Genomic DNA, 15,306 nt, shown 5'->3' with positions numbered 1-15,306 from the left:
AAAGGAGTCACTATTTCTTAAACCATTTAAAAGGTAATTCAACACTAAATAATTTTTCACATAAAAGTGGTGAAAGCAAAGATACTGCAAATCTTTTCTTTCACACAGTTTACTATGTGGAGAACTGCATTTTGTGTTTCTTCCACAGAGTGCTCCTCATCAGAGTTCCCTTAGAGAAATGTAATGGCTGAGAGTCCCAAAGAAAGAACTTATGAAGGGCATATTGACTGAAAGTTGATGTTTTCATAAATAAATTGAGAAATCTGTACTTGTTGCTTGTATTTCTAAGCTCTGCTGTAGAGCAGGAAGGCTGTGTGTGTTTCAGCACACTCACATGCTTTGAGCACCCTCCGGGTGTTAGAAAGTGCTCAGATTTGAGGTAGGACCCATCTGAATTCTCAGATTCAGGTCCTGCAGTGGCCAAAGCGACCTCTGCCCCATGCCTTGGACTCGTGTTAGCTCTGCCTTGATTCCAGGATTAGTAACAAGGCAATTTATCTACAGCTAAACACGTCTGTATGCTGAATTTGTAGCATTGGAGGAACAGCTTCTCATTCAGCCACAGCAACAGATTGCCTAAATTAAGTGCCACGCTTGGTAGCAGCTATCTGTTACATAAGGGATTGTCTTCCAGATGGAAATCTCTGGGGTTTCACGAACAGCTCACCAGCAAGGCAGAAAGTTTATTCTGTTTCATGATATTTGTGAAGAATTGTTTAAGCTTGAGACCTTAAATCAGGAGCACACACAAAAATCAGTCAGCTGGGAATAGGGTGGGTGCAGTTTCTGTATCACTGGGACAGGCAGAAGAATATAAATCTCAGGACACTGATAAACCAAAGGATGTATAACTCCTCTACTTCTCACTTTTCTAGTGGAAAGTGTCCCAGCATTTGGAACTGGATGATCTTTTAGGTCCCTTCCAAACTAGGCCTTTCTAGGATTATGTTCTCTGATTCCATGCTACTTTTTGTCTGAGCACAGATCCTGTAAAACATGCTGGAAAATCACTTAGATGCACCTGAGATATTCCAAATATGCTGGAAACAAAGGGCATCTAAAATAATGAAAGAATTCAGGTGGATACCATTGGTCTTGAGGTGAAGTTCATCATGAATGTTCTGTCATATAACAAACACTGCCATTGGAAGATATATCAGTGCTTAAAAATGAGCAAAACAGGACACTTTGCTTTCACCAGCTCCTCAGTGGAGTAATGCAGATTATAAACAATGACTGAAAGTGCCTCTAACCCCATGAAACAAATAAATTCCTCTATTCCTTCAGCTGTGTGTCTTTGTGTTGAGGTAAAGCAGCACCATAGTTAGTGTGAGTTAATCAGCAGTATTATGAGAAAGATCAGGGGAGTTTAACATTAAAAGATGAGGAGCATGACTAGAAGGTTAAAAAAATAAAACAGTTGCTTGGACACAGAAATCATGTGGCTACTCTTTAATTACATCAGAATGGAAGAGGGCTTTCCAGTGAGACCACAGAACTACATAAATAATACATCCTTATCAGCACAGAATGATATCACAGAATGAAATTAACAGATTTATGCATAATTCCAGTTCTGCAACTCAGAAAGAAAGAACAAAAATACAATCACAAAGCAGTCTTTAATGAGGCCTTGATAATGCAAGACCTGTCCCAAACTGTCTTTATGTGTTGGGACTTGCTCAGTAGGATTTTTCAGAGTATTTCTGCAGGAGTGGACTGGGGCAATAAGTGCTGCTGCCTATTCTCTGTGCTGACTGATACCTGCCAAATAAAAATTTAAAAGAAAAACAAATCACCAGTTTTGCAGTCACAGACAGCTGGAATGTTTTTATATCTCACTGAATTTATTGACCATCAGCAGCCTACAGGGCCACCAGTGAAGTAGTAGTGGAATCTGTCTTTATCAGGGTTCAAAAAGCTTCACTACTCAGCTGAGTGGAAGGTGGTAAAAGGTTTCCCAATGACAATTGAAAAACTTCTTAATGAAGTTGTCCAAAGAGACAGTTTTAATTATCTTTTCAGGTGAGCTGATGCTGTGTATTTTAAATTTCAGATGAGACATACAAAGTGCTTTAAAGAAAGCAGGAACTTTACAGATGCTTTCCTTATCTGAGCTAGTACCTTTTAATCCCTTTGCATCCAAAATTTTGCAATGTGAAAACACTTCACCCTTTGGGAACTTCAGTGAGAAGGGATGAAACACTTAACTTACACAAGTTATGCTTTCAGGTTCAAAGCTGTACAAATGTTAAAGGCATTTGAAATAATTTCACCAATTTAATAGACTGTCTGTCAAGTAGCCAGGGTGTTCACTGTTTTCTTCTTCCACTGTAAGACAAGACACAACGGGGAGAAGTAAGTTGTAGATGAAGGAAAGTTCAGCCAGCCAAAGTTTTGAGCTTTCAGATGTGCCTTAGGCACAGATTCAGCACAGTGTGACTGCTCAGCTAAGAGAGACAGAGGCAGCATCTCTAAAAACAGTCATGTATTCTCTCATTTTTAAATGTAGGAATTTTTCTGTTTGCTGAAGAAGAAAACTACAAACTGTGTCCAGAGGGGTAAGTTAGCACATGGCAAAAAAAAATCATGCTGAAGAAAATAATAGATTTGTTCTTCATTTATGCATTGCTCTCAGTCAGCTGATCTGAAAGTGCACGGCTTACCCGGTTTGACTGGTTATTTCCTACCATACAGATGGAAATGTTACTCCACCTAGTTTTTTTTCAAACAAGCTGCCAGTTCTGCTTATCTCTCTCAGATATTTCACCCTTTTTTCTCTGTTGCTGTCCATCTCCCCTGCTATAGCAACAACAGGCTGGAAAATACCACTAAAATTTGGAAAAATCCACCTTCAGCAGAGGCTTTTGTGGGCATGCAAATGACACTTTCACTGGTTTAACTTTAGAAGTGCTCACATATTTTGTCCAAAGCACTGTGCTCATTCTTTTTATTCTGCCTTTTTCTCACTCCAAAATGCCACTGATTTTTTGTTTGTTTGGTTGGTTGGTTGGTTTTTTGTTTGTGGTGGGGGTTTTTTTGTTTGTTTTTTTGTTTTGGTTTGGTTTGGATTTTTGTTTTGTTTGTTTGTGTGGGGTTTTTGTTTGATTGGTTTTTGTTTGGTTGGTTTTTTGTTTTTGTTTTTTGGTTTTTGTTCAGAGTTCTGCCAGGACAGGGAAGAGAAGGCTGAGCACAGAGCTCCAGCTCCATTTCCCAAAAAAAGAAAAAAGTCAGTGGTAGCTGAAGAGGTGAGAGATTTAAGGGCAGAGGACATGGAAAGCAAAGGTTTAGAGTCTCAGCCTGGTGATGTGAAACCAGCACCTTTTCTGCTGGGGTTCTTATGGATTCTTTTAAACCTTTGCACCAAATCCAGTGGGGGAATAAAATTTTCACAAGCAAACAATATGCTATAGAAAAAGTAACCCCAGAAAAGGTTTGGGGTGAAAAATACAATTGAAAAATAGCCATTCCCTTGAATCCAAACCAGTAAAACATCCTAAGAAAAAATTAAAAGCAGAATACACAAATATTTACCTGCTATCATTATGTGGCTCATGTTGTAATCTCTGTAAATGTGCACTCCAATACAGGGCTCTCTGTTGAACAATATCTCAGTTCAAAACAGACCTTCTACATTAATTTGCTCGTAAATGAAATACTGAAAAACCACTTTAAAAAAAGCCAGAGTAAGACAAAACATGCATTTACCTTCCTGTGCTTTCTGCAAGGAAGTAAGGAACAGCACAGCAGCTTCAGAAAGGGATAAAGGATTTGTGTTATGGCTGCGTGTTTCTGGAATGAAAAATCAGAGATGCATGGTTTGTTAGTGTCTTATGGCATTTCTTTGTTCTTTGCTTTTTTATTATTTCTATAACTAGAGAGTCAAAGACAAGAAGATATTGTCTCCTTCATTCTATAGCATTGTCTGCTCAAAACCAGCCTGATAATTAACACGAGAGATTAGCAATCCTTTTAAAAAGGAGGTTATTTCAAAATCCCTCGAAGGTAAAGAGAACATTTTCCTTTTTTGCAGGTTCCTAACTTTTTTACAACATCCTGTTCCCTCCAGAAACCTTGCCTAGTGTGGATTGATGACATCTGCTTCTGTCATTTGTCACTTCAGCACAATTAATAGCTTGATTTGATTCTTTTTTCCAGTGCAAAAAGAAAGTCAAAAGCACTGATGAAAATCCCACTTAGCAGCCAGGTCAGTCTGGAAATTATGTAAATGAAATCACACAGGTGCACTGGAGAGGGAAGTCAGCCTTTGTCATGTGCTGGTTGGAATGAAGGCACTAAAAAAAGGAGGTTTAGTTGTTTCCTTGGCTGTGATTCCAGGAAAACAGATCCCCTTCCCTTTCCAGGGATTTCTCCCATAAGCTGGGGAGGTGGGTGGGCTCCGCAGCCGCGTGCTGATGGACTCACCCAGCTGCACTCTGTCATACAGGTCCTTCCTCTGGCTCTCATCTGCGATGAAGCGACGTCCCTCTACAAAAGCAGTGAGACAAGGGTGAAAACAGCCCCCAAAACTGTTGTAATTCCTACTTCATAGTCCCTAAAGGACTCTTTTCAATTTTGTATATGGTCAAGAACCTTCAATCTCTTTGCTGGACTATGAAGTATTGGCTTTTAAATTGTATTTTTATTAAAAAAAAGAAAAACAAACCCATCCCAAATCCCAAACTAACAAAATAAAATCACACTGCTTCCTGTGCATCAATAAGAATGAGAAAAACCTCACTAGGGAAGTAACACAATGCATTATTCCACTGGAAGAATTTTTTAAAAATAACAAAAAGGGCCAAAATCTTCACTTTTATTAATAGAAATAATTGTATTAATGTCACTAAAACTTTCAGTTGTCTTTACAGTTGTTTGGAGCTTATATTTATTTTATTTTGCAGTTATTTATATTGTCTCCCTTTTGCATTTCACTCAGGATTATGACCTTCTTTTTCTTTTCTCCAATTTACAGGGAGCTTTTTTTTCTTCCTCTCTTTATACCTGCCCTCCCTGATATCTTTTAATTTTAAATCAACAATTCAGAATACAATTTTTCATATTAATATCTCTGTTATATTTGATGATTTGGATCAAAGGACAACGTCTCTAACTAAGTACAGAATCTGAGGATATTCTGATGGGAAGGACCCACAAGGAGCATTGAGTCCATCTGGGAAGTGAATGGCCTGTACAGGGACCAAAGGTGTGACCATGGCATAATTAGCACCATGCAATTAGCACATCCTCCCTGCAAGCCTCAAAACTTCTACCCCTACAGCATCCTCAGGATCTCCTCCTTGTGTGGAACCAAGGAATAATCCGGGGTGGGGAAAATTATCTCCTCAAAATGGAAAGAGCTCGAGACTTACGTGCACCCTTCAAATAGAGCATGGCCTGAGGAGTCCAGTTTCTCCTTTGGAAATGAGCCTTTACACCAAATAAAAATAAAATAAAATAAATTAAAAAAAGGGAAAAGAGACATGTCAGCATCCCATGCCATTGCTAATTAATGCAAATACTGAATGGCACCAAGCTCTGAGCTTCATGAGCTCCATGCTGGGCTCACCTGAGGGGCGCTCCAGGAGAAGGTGACGAAGGACGCGGCCAGGAGCAGTGCCAGGGCAGACACCGGGGGTTTGTGCAGCCCCTGTGCACAACAGAGAACCACAAGGTGCAGGAGGAGTCTTTCACATCTGCACATCCTCCCAGCTTCACACCTAAAGTGTTCCCAGCTGCTGCCTTGTCCCTGTCTTGCTGCCAAACCTCCTCTTGCTAAGGGGGGGTTTCAGTGCACCCTGATCTGATCAGAGGATTAACCTTAAATTGAACTTTATTCTTTTTACTCAAATCTATTCCGTTCTGGTGAGAGCTGCCATCAAGGCAAGCACCTTTTGTGGTCCTATTGACAAGGATATCAGAACCTCCAGAAATGAGGATAATGTACAAACTAATGGGTAAAGATGGTATAAAATCTATCTTGATTTTACCAAACCATAGACAACAAACAAATGTAGGGGGCTTGTCATTCCAAACAAACAAACCAACCAAGAAACAAAATCTCTACTTCCCCAGGTTAAAAAAAAAGGAAAAAATTGTTTTAAATTTAGCATCCTATCAATATCAACCATGATTAAAACAAGTCACAAGACAAGTTTTTTTTGATTCTTGGAGGTTGTTCACTGATGCAGCACATGCAAATGGAAGCATTGAGCATGAATCCTTTGTGCACAAGTTGCACCTCTGCTTGTTCGCACAGAGCATGTTGTTATTCATGTATTGGTAACAGTGATGGGCACCAGGGAATCTAACTGTTTGTTTCATCCTGGGTTTGAGAGGTTGTACTATTGGTGTATTTTTAATACAGTTGTTTAAAATCTATATAATATATCTATGTGTGTATTTCTTTTGGGTTATTTTTAAGGAAAATTTCTTAAGCCCCCCTACAGTTCCTAAATATCGCACTCACATGAAAAAGAAAGCATTAATTGCAAAGTAAATGTTTGCTAAAGACCAAAAAATTCTCACTTACCTTCATACTTATCTTGGTGACAAACCTTCAGTCTTCTTTCCTTGGGATGATGTGTCACAAGATCTCCTTTGTACATGGCCAGGGGTCCCTTTTTAAATCTTCAGAGTGGAGATGCCCTCCCCTTCCGTGGCGGGGTGGGGGAGTCTGAAGGGATCTCTTGTCAGCCCTGTAGATGGAGAAGCAGAAGGTCTGATGACTCCTGAGGGAAACCTGCAGCCTTGCAGGAAGTCCTGATTGAAATGATTGAAGGATGGATGCACTTGGAGATGCACCCCATTAAACAGGTGAACACCTCCTGAATACATCAGCACCAGCCCTGTGCGTTTGCACTGCTCACCTTCCTGCTGCATGATCAATAATCACAGCCAGAGTGGGTATTAATATGGATGCTGAGAGTTTACCCAGGATAATCTACAATAGATCAGATTAGCATCCATTGTGGGAGCTGGAAAAGCTGGTAAATTACTCACCAGCATCAAGAGAGAAGTGACTTACCCAGTGTCACTAGCCTGAAGTTATCCCTTGCATACATTCAGAGGATGTAGTCTGTGGTTTGATTCTTTGATGATCTTTTGCATCTAGTTTTCTTGCACACAAGTATAAAGCTTGACAACAGCAATAACAAAAAATACCCAAATTACCCTATAAATCCTGAAGTCCTAATAGTCAGAAACACTTTTCTGTCCCATGGATTGGCTGGAGTAAAAGTCCAGCTCATGGGCTTGAATAGGTTAAACAGTGGAGCAGTGAACAGAAAAAAGGCAGGGATCAGGGAAGTAATTTCCATGAGCTACTTCTGGGTGATTGTTGGGCTCATTGCAGTCATGGAGGGTTGCTTTGGTCCTCAGGCAAAGAGTTAATCACACTGGATGCCTGGCCTTGCTTGCCCTGCAGCCAGGGTTTTCATCTCTCCTCCTGTACTTTTTCCTTTGTAAACTTGATGGAAGCAGAAGAAGAAGCACAGCAAACAGGAAGGTAGAAATTTACTGATTGGAAGACTGGCCAATGGAAAGTTTACTGCAGCAGCCTCATGAACAGGGCCAGCCCGTGGTGTGACAAAAATCCAGGTTAGGCCATGTGTGTGACAAACACTGGCTCATGGATGTGGAGTTGAAGGAGAAGTATGCAGACAGGCACTGTTGCTGCTCGCTGTGAACTCCTCCCTGCCACTGTGCGTCTGTGGACACTGCTCCAAAGCACATTGTTAAGTGAAGGTGCAATTGCTGTCCAGCTTTTGGGGGGTATCACTCTGTTCCCTGGTCATGCCACCAGAATTGCTCACTGAATATACAGCACTGCCACCAGCTGCAGCTCGTGCTGGTGTAGAGGCAAGAAACCAGGGGGAAGTTCAGGTTTTGGTCTCAAGCAGCTCCTGTGGTGGCTGGGAGCTGCTGTTACCCTTTTTAAAAGGCCATGCCCTGATGCATCCTAGCAGAAGGGATTCTACTTGCATCTACTTCACTTGTGAAGTTTCTTTTCCCTGCTCTTTTCCCTGTGCTCTGACAGATCAGAGACATTTCTTGACGATGCTTAACCCCTGGCCTTAGAAGGAGACTGTGCACTTCATCCAGGAGACATTTAGCATGCAGAGGCTTGGAAAAGGTAAAGCTACTCCCCTATTGCCTTCTGGAGTGACTTCAGACCTTCCTGTTATCCATAGACCACGGGGCTGGAATCAAAACTTTCAGCTGAGCCTGTGAAAATTAACCCCTTGCCATTGGGGATGGCAGTGTGTAGTATGATCTCTTCAGGAGGGTTCTCCTCGTGGTAGGAAATGTGTCTGGCACTGAAAAGAAACCCTGCTTTCCCTGCTTTTCCTGCTGCTGGAATGAGACAAGATAACCCAAAAGCAACAGGGGGGCAAAGCAGCTCAGCCCCTCCCGTTGCAGCTGGGAAGAGGAGGACAACGGAGGGCATGGAGAAAGATGTCACCACGCTGGAGGAAAACAGCTTCGGTTCTTCTTGTGACCATTTGGCAAAATCTGAGTGACACTGACTTGGTGTTGCTAGAGTCTCAGTCTCTCTTCCAAACCTGGCTGTATTCTGAGTCCCACGGGAATCCTTGTAGAGATTTGGGCTTGTTTGGAGCTGCCTGAAGGGCAGCAGGGAGCTGAACTGAGCAGATCAAAATCTGAACTGCCTCGTTATGGGGACAGGTGACCACCAGCTCAAGAACAAAAGCAGTATCTTGACAGCATCATTTTAAATTAAATGGTTTTATTGTTGTACCTTCCGATGCCTCAGTGCCACCGTGGCATATAAAAGTCAGGAGTTTAGTTATAAACTGTAGCTAGAGACAATTGACCTTGACCTTTCACATCAGATGAAATGAACCCAACCTCAAATTGCATTTTCATAATGGTTTGGGGCTTTGGGATTTTTTTTTTTTTTTATTTTCCAATGGTTTTTATTTTTCCCTTAAATTGTCTGTGCCTTTATGACTTATAGTTCTAAATCCATTTATTTTTTTCTATGACCAGTGACTCCAAGTTGCTTTGGTTTTCAAACAAAAGTGTATTTCAGAACCTTCTCCTTGGGAATCTGTAAGGAGTCTGCTTGCAGAACAAAGAACTCCAGGTTCATCAATTCTACTTCAGGGATCAAAATTTAAGAAAATTGGCTTCCCCCTTCAAAGCTTTTTCTTACCATGATTCTGTGAAAAGGTGGCCATCTCACCCTTCCCATAAATCCAAGCACTTTGCATTCACAAAAGAGCTGTGCAGGTGCTGAGAGTGTTTGCACTCACAAAAGAGCTGTGGCTCTGTGTGGGCACATGTGAGCTTGTACTCTGGAAAGACGAAGCAGCCTATAATTGGGTCATGGATCATAACACACAAAAAGCTGTGGCACTTTGGGATGATGAGCTGTGCACCCAACACTCATTGGCAGCGCTGCCATTTCTCAGCTGATTCACCTGGAGGAGGAAGTGCCTCTGGCATGTAATCAATACCCTGAGAGAGAAAAGTAGAGGGAAGCTTGCTATAGCAGCAGGACCCCTTATTAGAAAGAACATAACCTATTCTTATTTTTCGAGATGATCTAAAGGGCACAAGCTGCATATCCTGACGCTCTAAGTGATACGGATCTGATTTCTGGCATTGAAGTTCAGTGCTGAGGTGAGGGGAAAATGTTCTCATGTGCTGGAATTTTAACCAATTTTACCTCACTGACTTGCATCACGACCATGCACCTTCCCAAATATTTCCCAGGAAATAAAGGATAGTGTTGTATCCTGATAAGGGCAGCAGTGACCCATGGATTGCTCCTGAGGAAAAGGTGCAGCTGGGGTGTAGGTGGTCACTGGGAACATCAGCAAACACTGGTGCTGTCATGGTACAAATCTCCCAGAACTTATGACCTTTGCTTTGCGCTTATTCTCATTTCCTTTGGGATTTTTTTTCCTGTTAGTGTGGTAACTCTCTGGGAAATCCATCCCACTTGTGTCTGGCAGCTGAGCAGCACCTAGCACAGTGTACTTCTGGCTCCTAAATGCCACTGCAGCCTCAAAAAAGGCTGTGAAATGTCATGGCAGAGCCTGCAAAGTAGGAAATTACAAAGCATGTTGCATTTCATTTGCAGTAAGTTGCAGAGTAAGGCAAGCTTTCTACCAGTAGCAAAGTCAAATATAGATTGCCCTGGAAGTATGTTGATTTGTTATCACTGAGAAACTCAGAGAATAGATTAGACAATCCTTTTTCAGGAGTCATTGCCCAACTGATCCTGCCCAGACACATGGTTATGAACCATATGACCTCTTCTTTTTGGGCTGTTTTTTGTGTTTCTGTAATCTTTCAAAGCTGATTCTGGATTTTAACCCCACATATACCACTCAGACTAAGGGGAAATTTGTGTACAAATTTGTGTATTTGCCCTGTAAAACCCGTTGACCAAAACAATCCAATTTGCAATCCATCAATACATTTTATGCCACACAAACATGTTTTTCAGTGTTATTTATTTTCATAACAGACCTTAATGTACAGAACCATGGAGTAGTTTGGGTTGGAAGACACCTTTAAAAGTCATCTAGTCCACCCCCCTACAATAAGTAGGGATGTCTTCAACTTCTCTGGGAAGGTGAATTTTTATGTGCAGCTCTGAAGGAAAGAGATGCTCTCTGGTGTAAGCCAGGTGCATGATTAGAGGCCATCAGTTGCTGGCCCAAATTTATTTAACTATTCTGTTGCACATTCAGCACCATGGTGTCTGTGGGTGCATTTCAAGCACTGCAGATTTGCTGGAGAAGCTTTTTGTCTTTTCTCTGGACTGTATGAGAAAACTGTGCTAAAACCTCTTGAAGTAGAGAACAAGGTGTAGAAAACACAGTCTGTCAGAGATGATGCAAATGTCTCACTCAAGAGAGGCAACAGGGACTTTGCTGAGGACCAAAGTGTGACCAATGCTGCAGCCAGGTTCTACTGTTCTCGCAAGTGTGTTTGTGAAAGAGAAGCAGCTTCAAGGGATAATTACAAGTAGAATTTAAATATATTGTGTGGCATGAGGGGTGTTTGAAAGCATCAGGAAAGAGCAGAAATCCACAAATTTTTGAAAGGTGTAAGCATCTCAGAAAGAGGTGTTGCTTCTGAAGTTCAGGGAACCACTGATGGGATGGCACAACAGTTTTTTTCTGAGCAATGGACAAGTCTGAGGCAAACACCAGGTGAAAAGACCACCTGAAAAACAGTTTTCTCCAGTCTGCAGGCTGGAAAGGAGACATGGCCATCAAAGAATGAGCATTTCCAGGGTAATTCAGCAGGAGCCATAGAGCTCTTCAGACAGGCACGCTCTACTGCATGTCTTGATAACTTAATACAAAAAAAGTAATTAGTTAAGTGTCCTAATGAATTTTTTTTTTCACAGAACTAAGGGCAGAGATGACAGTGTTTTAACAGAGAGACTATTTAGTTCACTATCAGCTCAAGAGACTTCAACACTTTCTTCTTTTCAAAAGTGGTGAGAGTGATGAAATTTATACAGATACCCTGTTCTAACTCTCAGAAACTAGGAGAGATCTGCTCCTGCTTGAAATTTTGCTGTAGGTGGGAAAAGCAGGAAAGAACTGCTAATAGAAGTGAGAAACACCCCAGGAACCAGAGTTTTGACACAGCAATAACCGTATCACAACATTCGTTGCTGTTTTGAACAATAATTCAAAGAGCAGGGAGACTTCAAGTTGCACTGAAATTACAGGCAGTTAATTTAACAGCAGCAGGAGAGATATGAGGGGAAAAAAGGTAAAAAGGCCAGGACAGGAGCCTGAAGCTTGATTGGAGCCTGGTTGCAGCTGGTGGTCGCTCTCAGCTGAGGGCTGAGTGGCAGCACCTGTACCTTGTAAAGCTGATTTTCCTGCTTATTTAAACGCTGAGGTTCAGGCAGCTCCTGTTCCTCAGAGGAAGAGCTGAAGTAGCTGCGCTGTCTCCTTCAGAGAAGGAAGAGAAGCTCTTTTTCTACGTGCTGGTGTAAAGTATAAGGTCTTGGGGTGAGTTTTTTGTTGTTTGTTTTGGTTATTTTTATTACTGGTATATTACAGAAAAAAAAATCTAATACTCTTTAATATAGTGTTACTTATATCTGCTTGAGGGCACTTGTGTGCTTAAAAGAAGTCCTAAACTAATTGCAGGGTATTTAAATTTTAATTTCAAGGTAATTCATCTATCTCTTTAGAGATAATACATCTGTAATGATGCAATACAGAAGATTGCTTTTGCTTCCTGGCATTTATTTGAGGAGTAAATATTTTAGGTGAGACATAGCTCAAAAGTAGACTCTTCTATAAAATTGCTCTGAGCTTCTTTTTATTCTTATTTTTTGAAGTACTCATGTGGCTAAGGACATGTTCATTAGAGTAAATGCTACTACTTGTGAAAACACTAGAAAAATAAATTTAGAGATCTTGCCTCTGCTTATATAAACTAAGTTGCTGCCATGCAGGCAGTCTGTAATAAACTAGCTTAAATTAAACACTTAGTATTTATGGGTTTTTTTTTCAATCTATATTAATAAATACTTATATATAAATTTTATTCTCTGCTTCAAAAGATTATGTAAGTGTTAAGTGCTAGTGAAACCTGCTGCTGTTTTGGGGGAAAGGAATTAATTTTTCTACATTAAAAGATGACTTAAAATTTGATTCTTCAGAGCTTCACCTAGCTTCATTTGGTATGTTATTATTATTTAATAATATAGCTCCCAGCTGATCAGTTCAGGTGGTTGCAATGTAGACATGGGAACCTCACTGGGAATGAGGATTTATCCCTGCAAAATGAACCTCCCATTCCTTAGTCACATGCAAACATGCTTATCTTGTAGGAAATACCTTTTAAATGTTGCCTGGGAGACTAGATAATAAAAATACACACAGGATGAGGTGCCTCTGTAGGGCACATTTCTTGTGTAATTCCCAGTGTGGCACGATGACAGCTGTGGCTGCTTAGTAAAAGGAACACTGGGTTTTGGAGGTTTTTTGGTCTCATAGGCTCACAGAAACACTGAAAGTCTTGTTGGTCTCACATTTTCTGCCTCACCCCTGCCACCCCCCAGTACAATAAAAATGTTTCTTTTAATTTAAAAAGTCCTCTGCTAATTTGCAGGGTGTTCTTCAATTTTTATTTACATTCCCCCATATCTCCCTGCCACGGTTATGGTATTTAAGAATAAGCAGTGACATTTCAGGAAGTATTTCTGTCTTTCTTCCCCAACATTTCCAAATCAGCTTCTAGTTCCCTGGACACTAAAATGTCCTGACTGAAGGTTTCTGTTGGAGCTGATAAGTGGAATGAGGGTTTCCAAACCCCTGGATGCCAAAGCTCCAAGCTGGCTGCTGAATGGAAAAGTTGGCATAAATATGTGTGTGTTGATCACCCTGACTCTCATATCTTGTGCCTTTTCTTTCCAGATATTTGTCAAGAAAAGGGAAGTGATGAAGTCTTTTAAACGTGGAGCTAAGAAACAGCGCCACAACCCAGTGGACAGCATCTGCAGGAAGATCAAATCCATCCAAATGATGGACCAAGTCTCCAACCCGGCCTTGCAGATACCAAAATTTCAGTCCCAGAACTTTGATAGCCCACAGAGCAACATTAAAAAAAATCTGGAAGAAATACTGAAGGGGAGAAGCTGCAGTAGTGGTGGGAGCACTTGCTCGCCCTTGGCCGGCAGTGGCGGCGTTTTCTCCACGCCCTCGCCAGGCCTCGGGGCCTGCTCCAGGCACCAGACTGCAAACAGAACCTTCTCCATGCTGGAGGCCAGCGGGAGATCCAGCAGCTCCTGGGTGCCTTCCTCTCCCGTGGAGAGCTCTTCTCCGTTCCCCTGTGGAGCCAGGGAGGCCAATGCCCAGGGCAGGCCGTGCGCTTCAGCAAATGCCAAGCCCCGGGATGTGCGGCCCAAGAAGATGTATCTGACGTCAAGTCCCAATTTATGCTTCTTCACATCGGAAAAAAAGCCAGGAAGTGCTGTGGTCCAGCTTCCTGTGCCAAGGGCATTTCCTTCCAGTGAAAGAGGTAAAAATACTGGAGAAAAACACCCCCTAATTTGGGATTCTAGACATCTGAACATTCAGTCTATGTAGATGACATTTATTTACCACTTAAAGTGGTAAAACACTTTTTAGTAGGACTCAAATCTTATAAGACTGCAAAAAGAGCTGAGGCAAATCTTATATTTTCTCTAAAAAATGTGAGTGTAAAAAGAGAGTAATTAATAAGGCAAAAACTTTTTTCAGATTTGTTCTTTCATTTTTGATTCAAGACATAAATTTTTTTTTTAAGTTTAAGAGATTGAGACTACTATTTGACTAGTACTATAACTTTTTATTTTTGATAGCCAAATTTTATTTGGCTTTTAATTTAGTCTATGCTTTGTCTCTCAGACTGATTTTTGAAGATACAGGAGTTTGGGTTTTGCTCTTAGTTTGGAGTGGGTTTTTTGTGGTTTTGGGAGGGTTTTTGTTTGTTTTAGGGATTGTTTTCTTAATAACTTAATGATTTCTCTACAATGTATCGGGAGGGGGGGAAGAAATACTTGGGTTCTTAAAATGTCCTGTTTCATATGTTTATGCCATAGAAAGAATAACCAAGTTTTTCCAAAAAAACATGTGTATAAGTAGATGCATGGAATACTTCCCAGGTCAGAGGCCCCAGCTGTGACCAGTTCCTGTTGTTTAGTGCTAAAAGCTCTGCTTTTATTGGCAGGGAAGCTGGTTAGCTGGTTTTGTTGTTTCAGTCATCTGGAATGAAAGCTGCTATGAGCAAATAAAGATGGGCAATAAGAGATTTATTCTTCACAGGAAAGAAGCAGCCTGTGTGGTACAAAGGTGACAGTATGTGCAACGTGAGCTTGATCTGTGACGAGAACCTGCTGACCACCATCTTCTGGGCATGTGACAGCCACCACACAGGTTTGCCAGGGTTTTTTCATTGCTCTTTTGTTCTGCTCTCAATGGATTTCCCAGGTTCAGACCTTGTTTTGGTCCCTGAGAGATGCCAGGCTCTGATATGTGTAGGTGCCTGTGCTGTGGCAGATGTAGAATAAATGTGTAAATGTCTGTACCTCTTTTGCATGGTGCCTAATCATGGAATGGTTTGGGTTGGAAGGGACCTTAAAGATCCTCAAATTTCATCCCTCTGCAATGGGCAGGGACACCTTCCCTTATCCCAGGTTGCCAAGAGCCCCATCAAGCCTGGCCCTGAGAGCAAGGATCAGTATCTTGTGTCAACTTTTTTCTTCTTAAACTGAAGTCCACAAAACTAGTAAACTGGATTTTTACACAGAAAAAA

At 41.3% G+C, this 15,306-nt stretch overlaps 2 protein-coding genes across 7 annotated transcripts in view; one reads left to right on the top strand and one right to left on the bottom strand.

The window, feature by feature from the left end:
• Positions 1–1,456: 1,456 nt before the first annotated feature.
• SPX (spexin hormone) lies at positions 1,457–6,588 on the bottom strand. Of its 2 annotated transcripts, XR_010442604.1 has the most exons (7): positions 6,533–6,588; positions 5,570–5,650; positions 5,373–5,430; positions 4,426–4,488; positions 3,709–3,792; positions 2,216–2,331; positions 1,457–1,764 (listed from the first exon to the last, which is right to left on the bottom strand). XR_010442604.1 is itself a non-coding variant. In XM_064730821.1 (6 exons), exons 1-6 carry the CDS (start codon positions 6,536–6,538, stop codon positions 2,273–2,275), a joined length of 351 nt encoding a protein of 116 aa, XP_064586891.1. In that variant the 5' UTR covers positions 6,539–6,588; the 3' UTR covers positions 2,101–2,272. The 2 variants fall into 2 exon arrangements, 1 of the variants encoding a protein (XP_064586891.1); XM_064730821.1 differs by lacking the exon at positions 1,457–1,764 and having other exon boundaries at positions 2,101–2,331.
• Positions 6,589–11,901: 5,313 nt separating this feature from the next.
• Positions 11,902–15,306, top strand: part of IRAG2 (inositol 1,4,5-triphosphate receptor associated 2) — a 35,826-nt gene continuing 32,421 nt past the window's right edge. For all 5 annotated transcript variants that reach the window (XM_064701472.1, XM_064701491.1, XM_064701485.1 and 2 more), the window contains exons 1-3: positions 11,902–12,011; positions 13,428–14,031; positions 14,817–14,927. In XM_064701472.1, the coding sequence (XP_064557542.1) occupies positions 13,452–14,031; positions 14,817–14,927 (691 nt within the window). In that variant the 5' untranslated portion in view covers positions 11,902–12,011; positions 13,428–13,451. The remainder of the gene's footprint in view (positions 12,012–13,427; positions 14,032–14,816; positions 14,928–15,306) is intronic.

This window comes from Zonotrichia leucophrys, chromosome 1A (genome assembly GCF_028769735.1).
Source record: "Zonotrichia leucophrys gambelii isolate GWCS_2022_RI chromosome 1A, RI_Zleu_2.0, whole genome shotgun sequence".
Taxonomy (NCBI): domain Eukaryota; kingdom Metazoa; phylum Chordata; class Aves; order Passeriformes; family Passerellidae; genus Zonotrichia; species Zonotrichia leucophrys.
The sequence above is the reverse complement of the archived record's forward strand: the minus strand, read 5'-3'. Positions and strand labels throughout refer to the sequence as shown.

What these genes read in the sequence shown, in the direction of transcription:
- SPX (XM_064730821.1), bottom strand. An exon ending in GCTCTATTTGAAGGGTGCAC is followed by an intron (nt 4,489 to 5,372) that starts GTAAGTCTCGAG and finishes CTGCTTTTGTAG; the next exon opens with AGGGACGTCGCTTCATCGCA. An exon ending in CTTGCAGAAAGCACAGGAAG is followed by an intron (nt 2,332 to 3,708) that starts GTAAATGCATGT and finishes CTTGTCTTACAG; the next exon opens with TGGAAGAAGAAAACAGTGAA.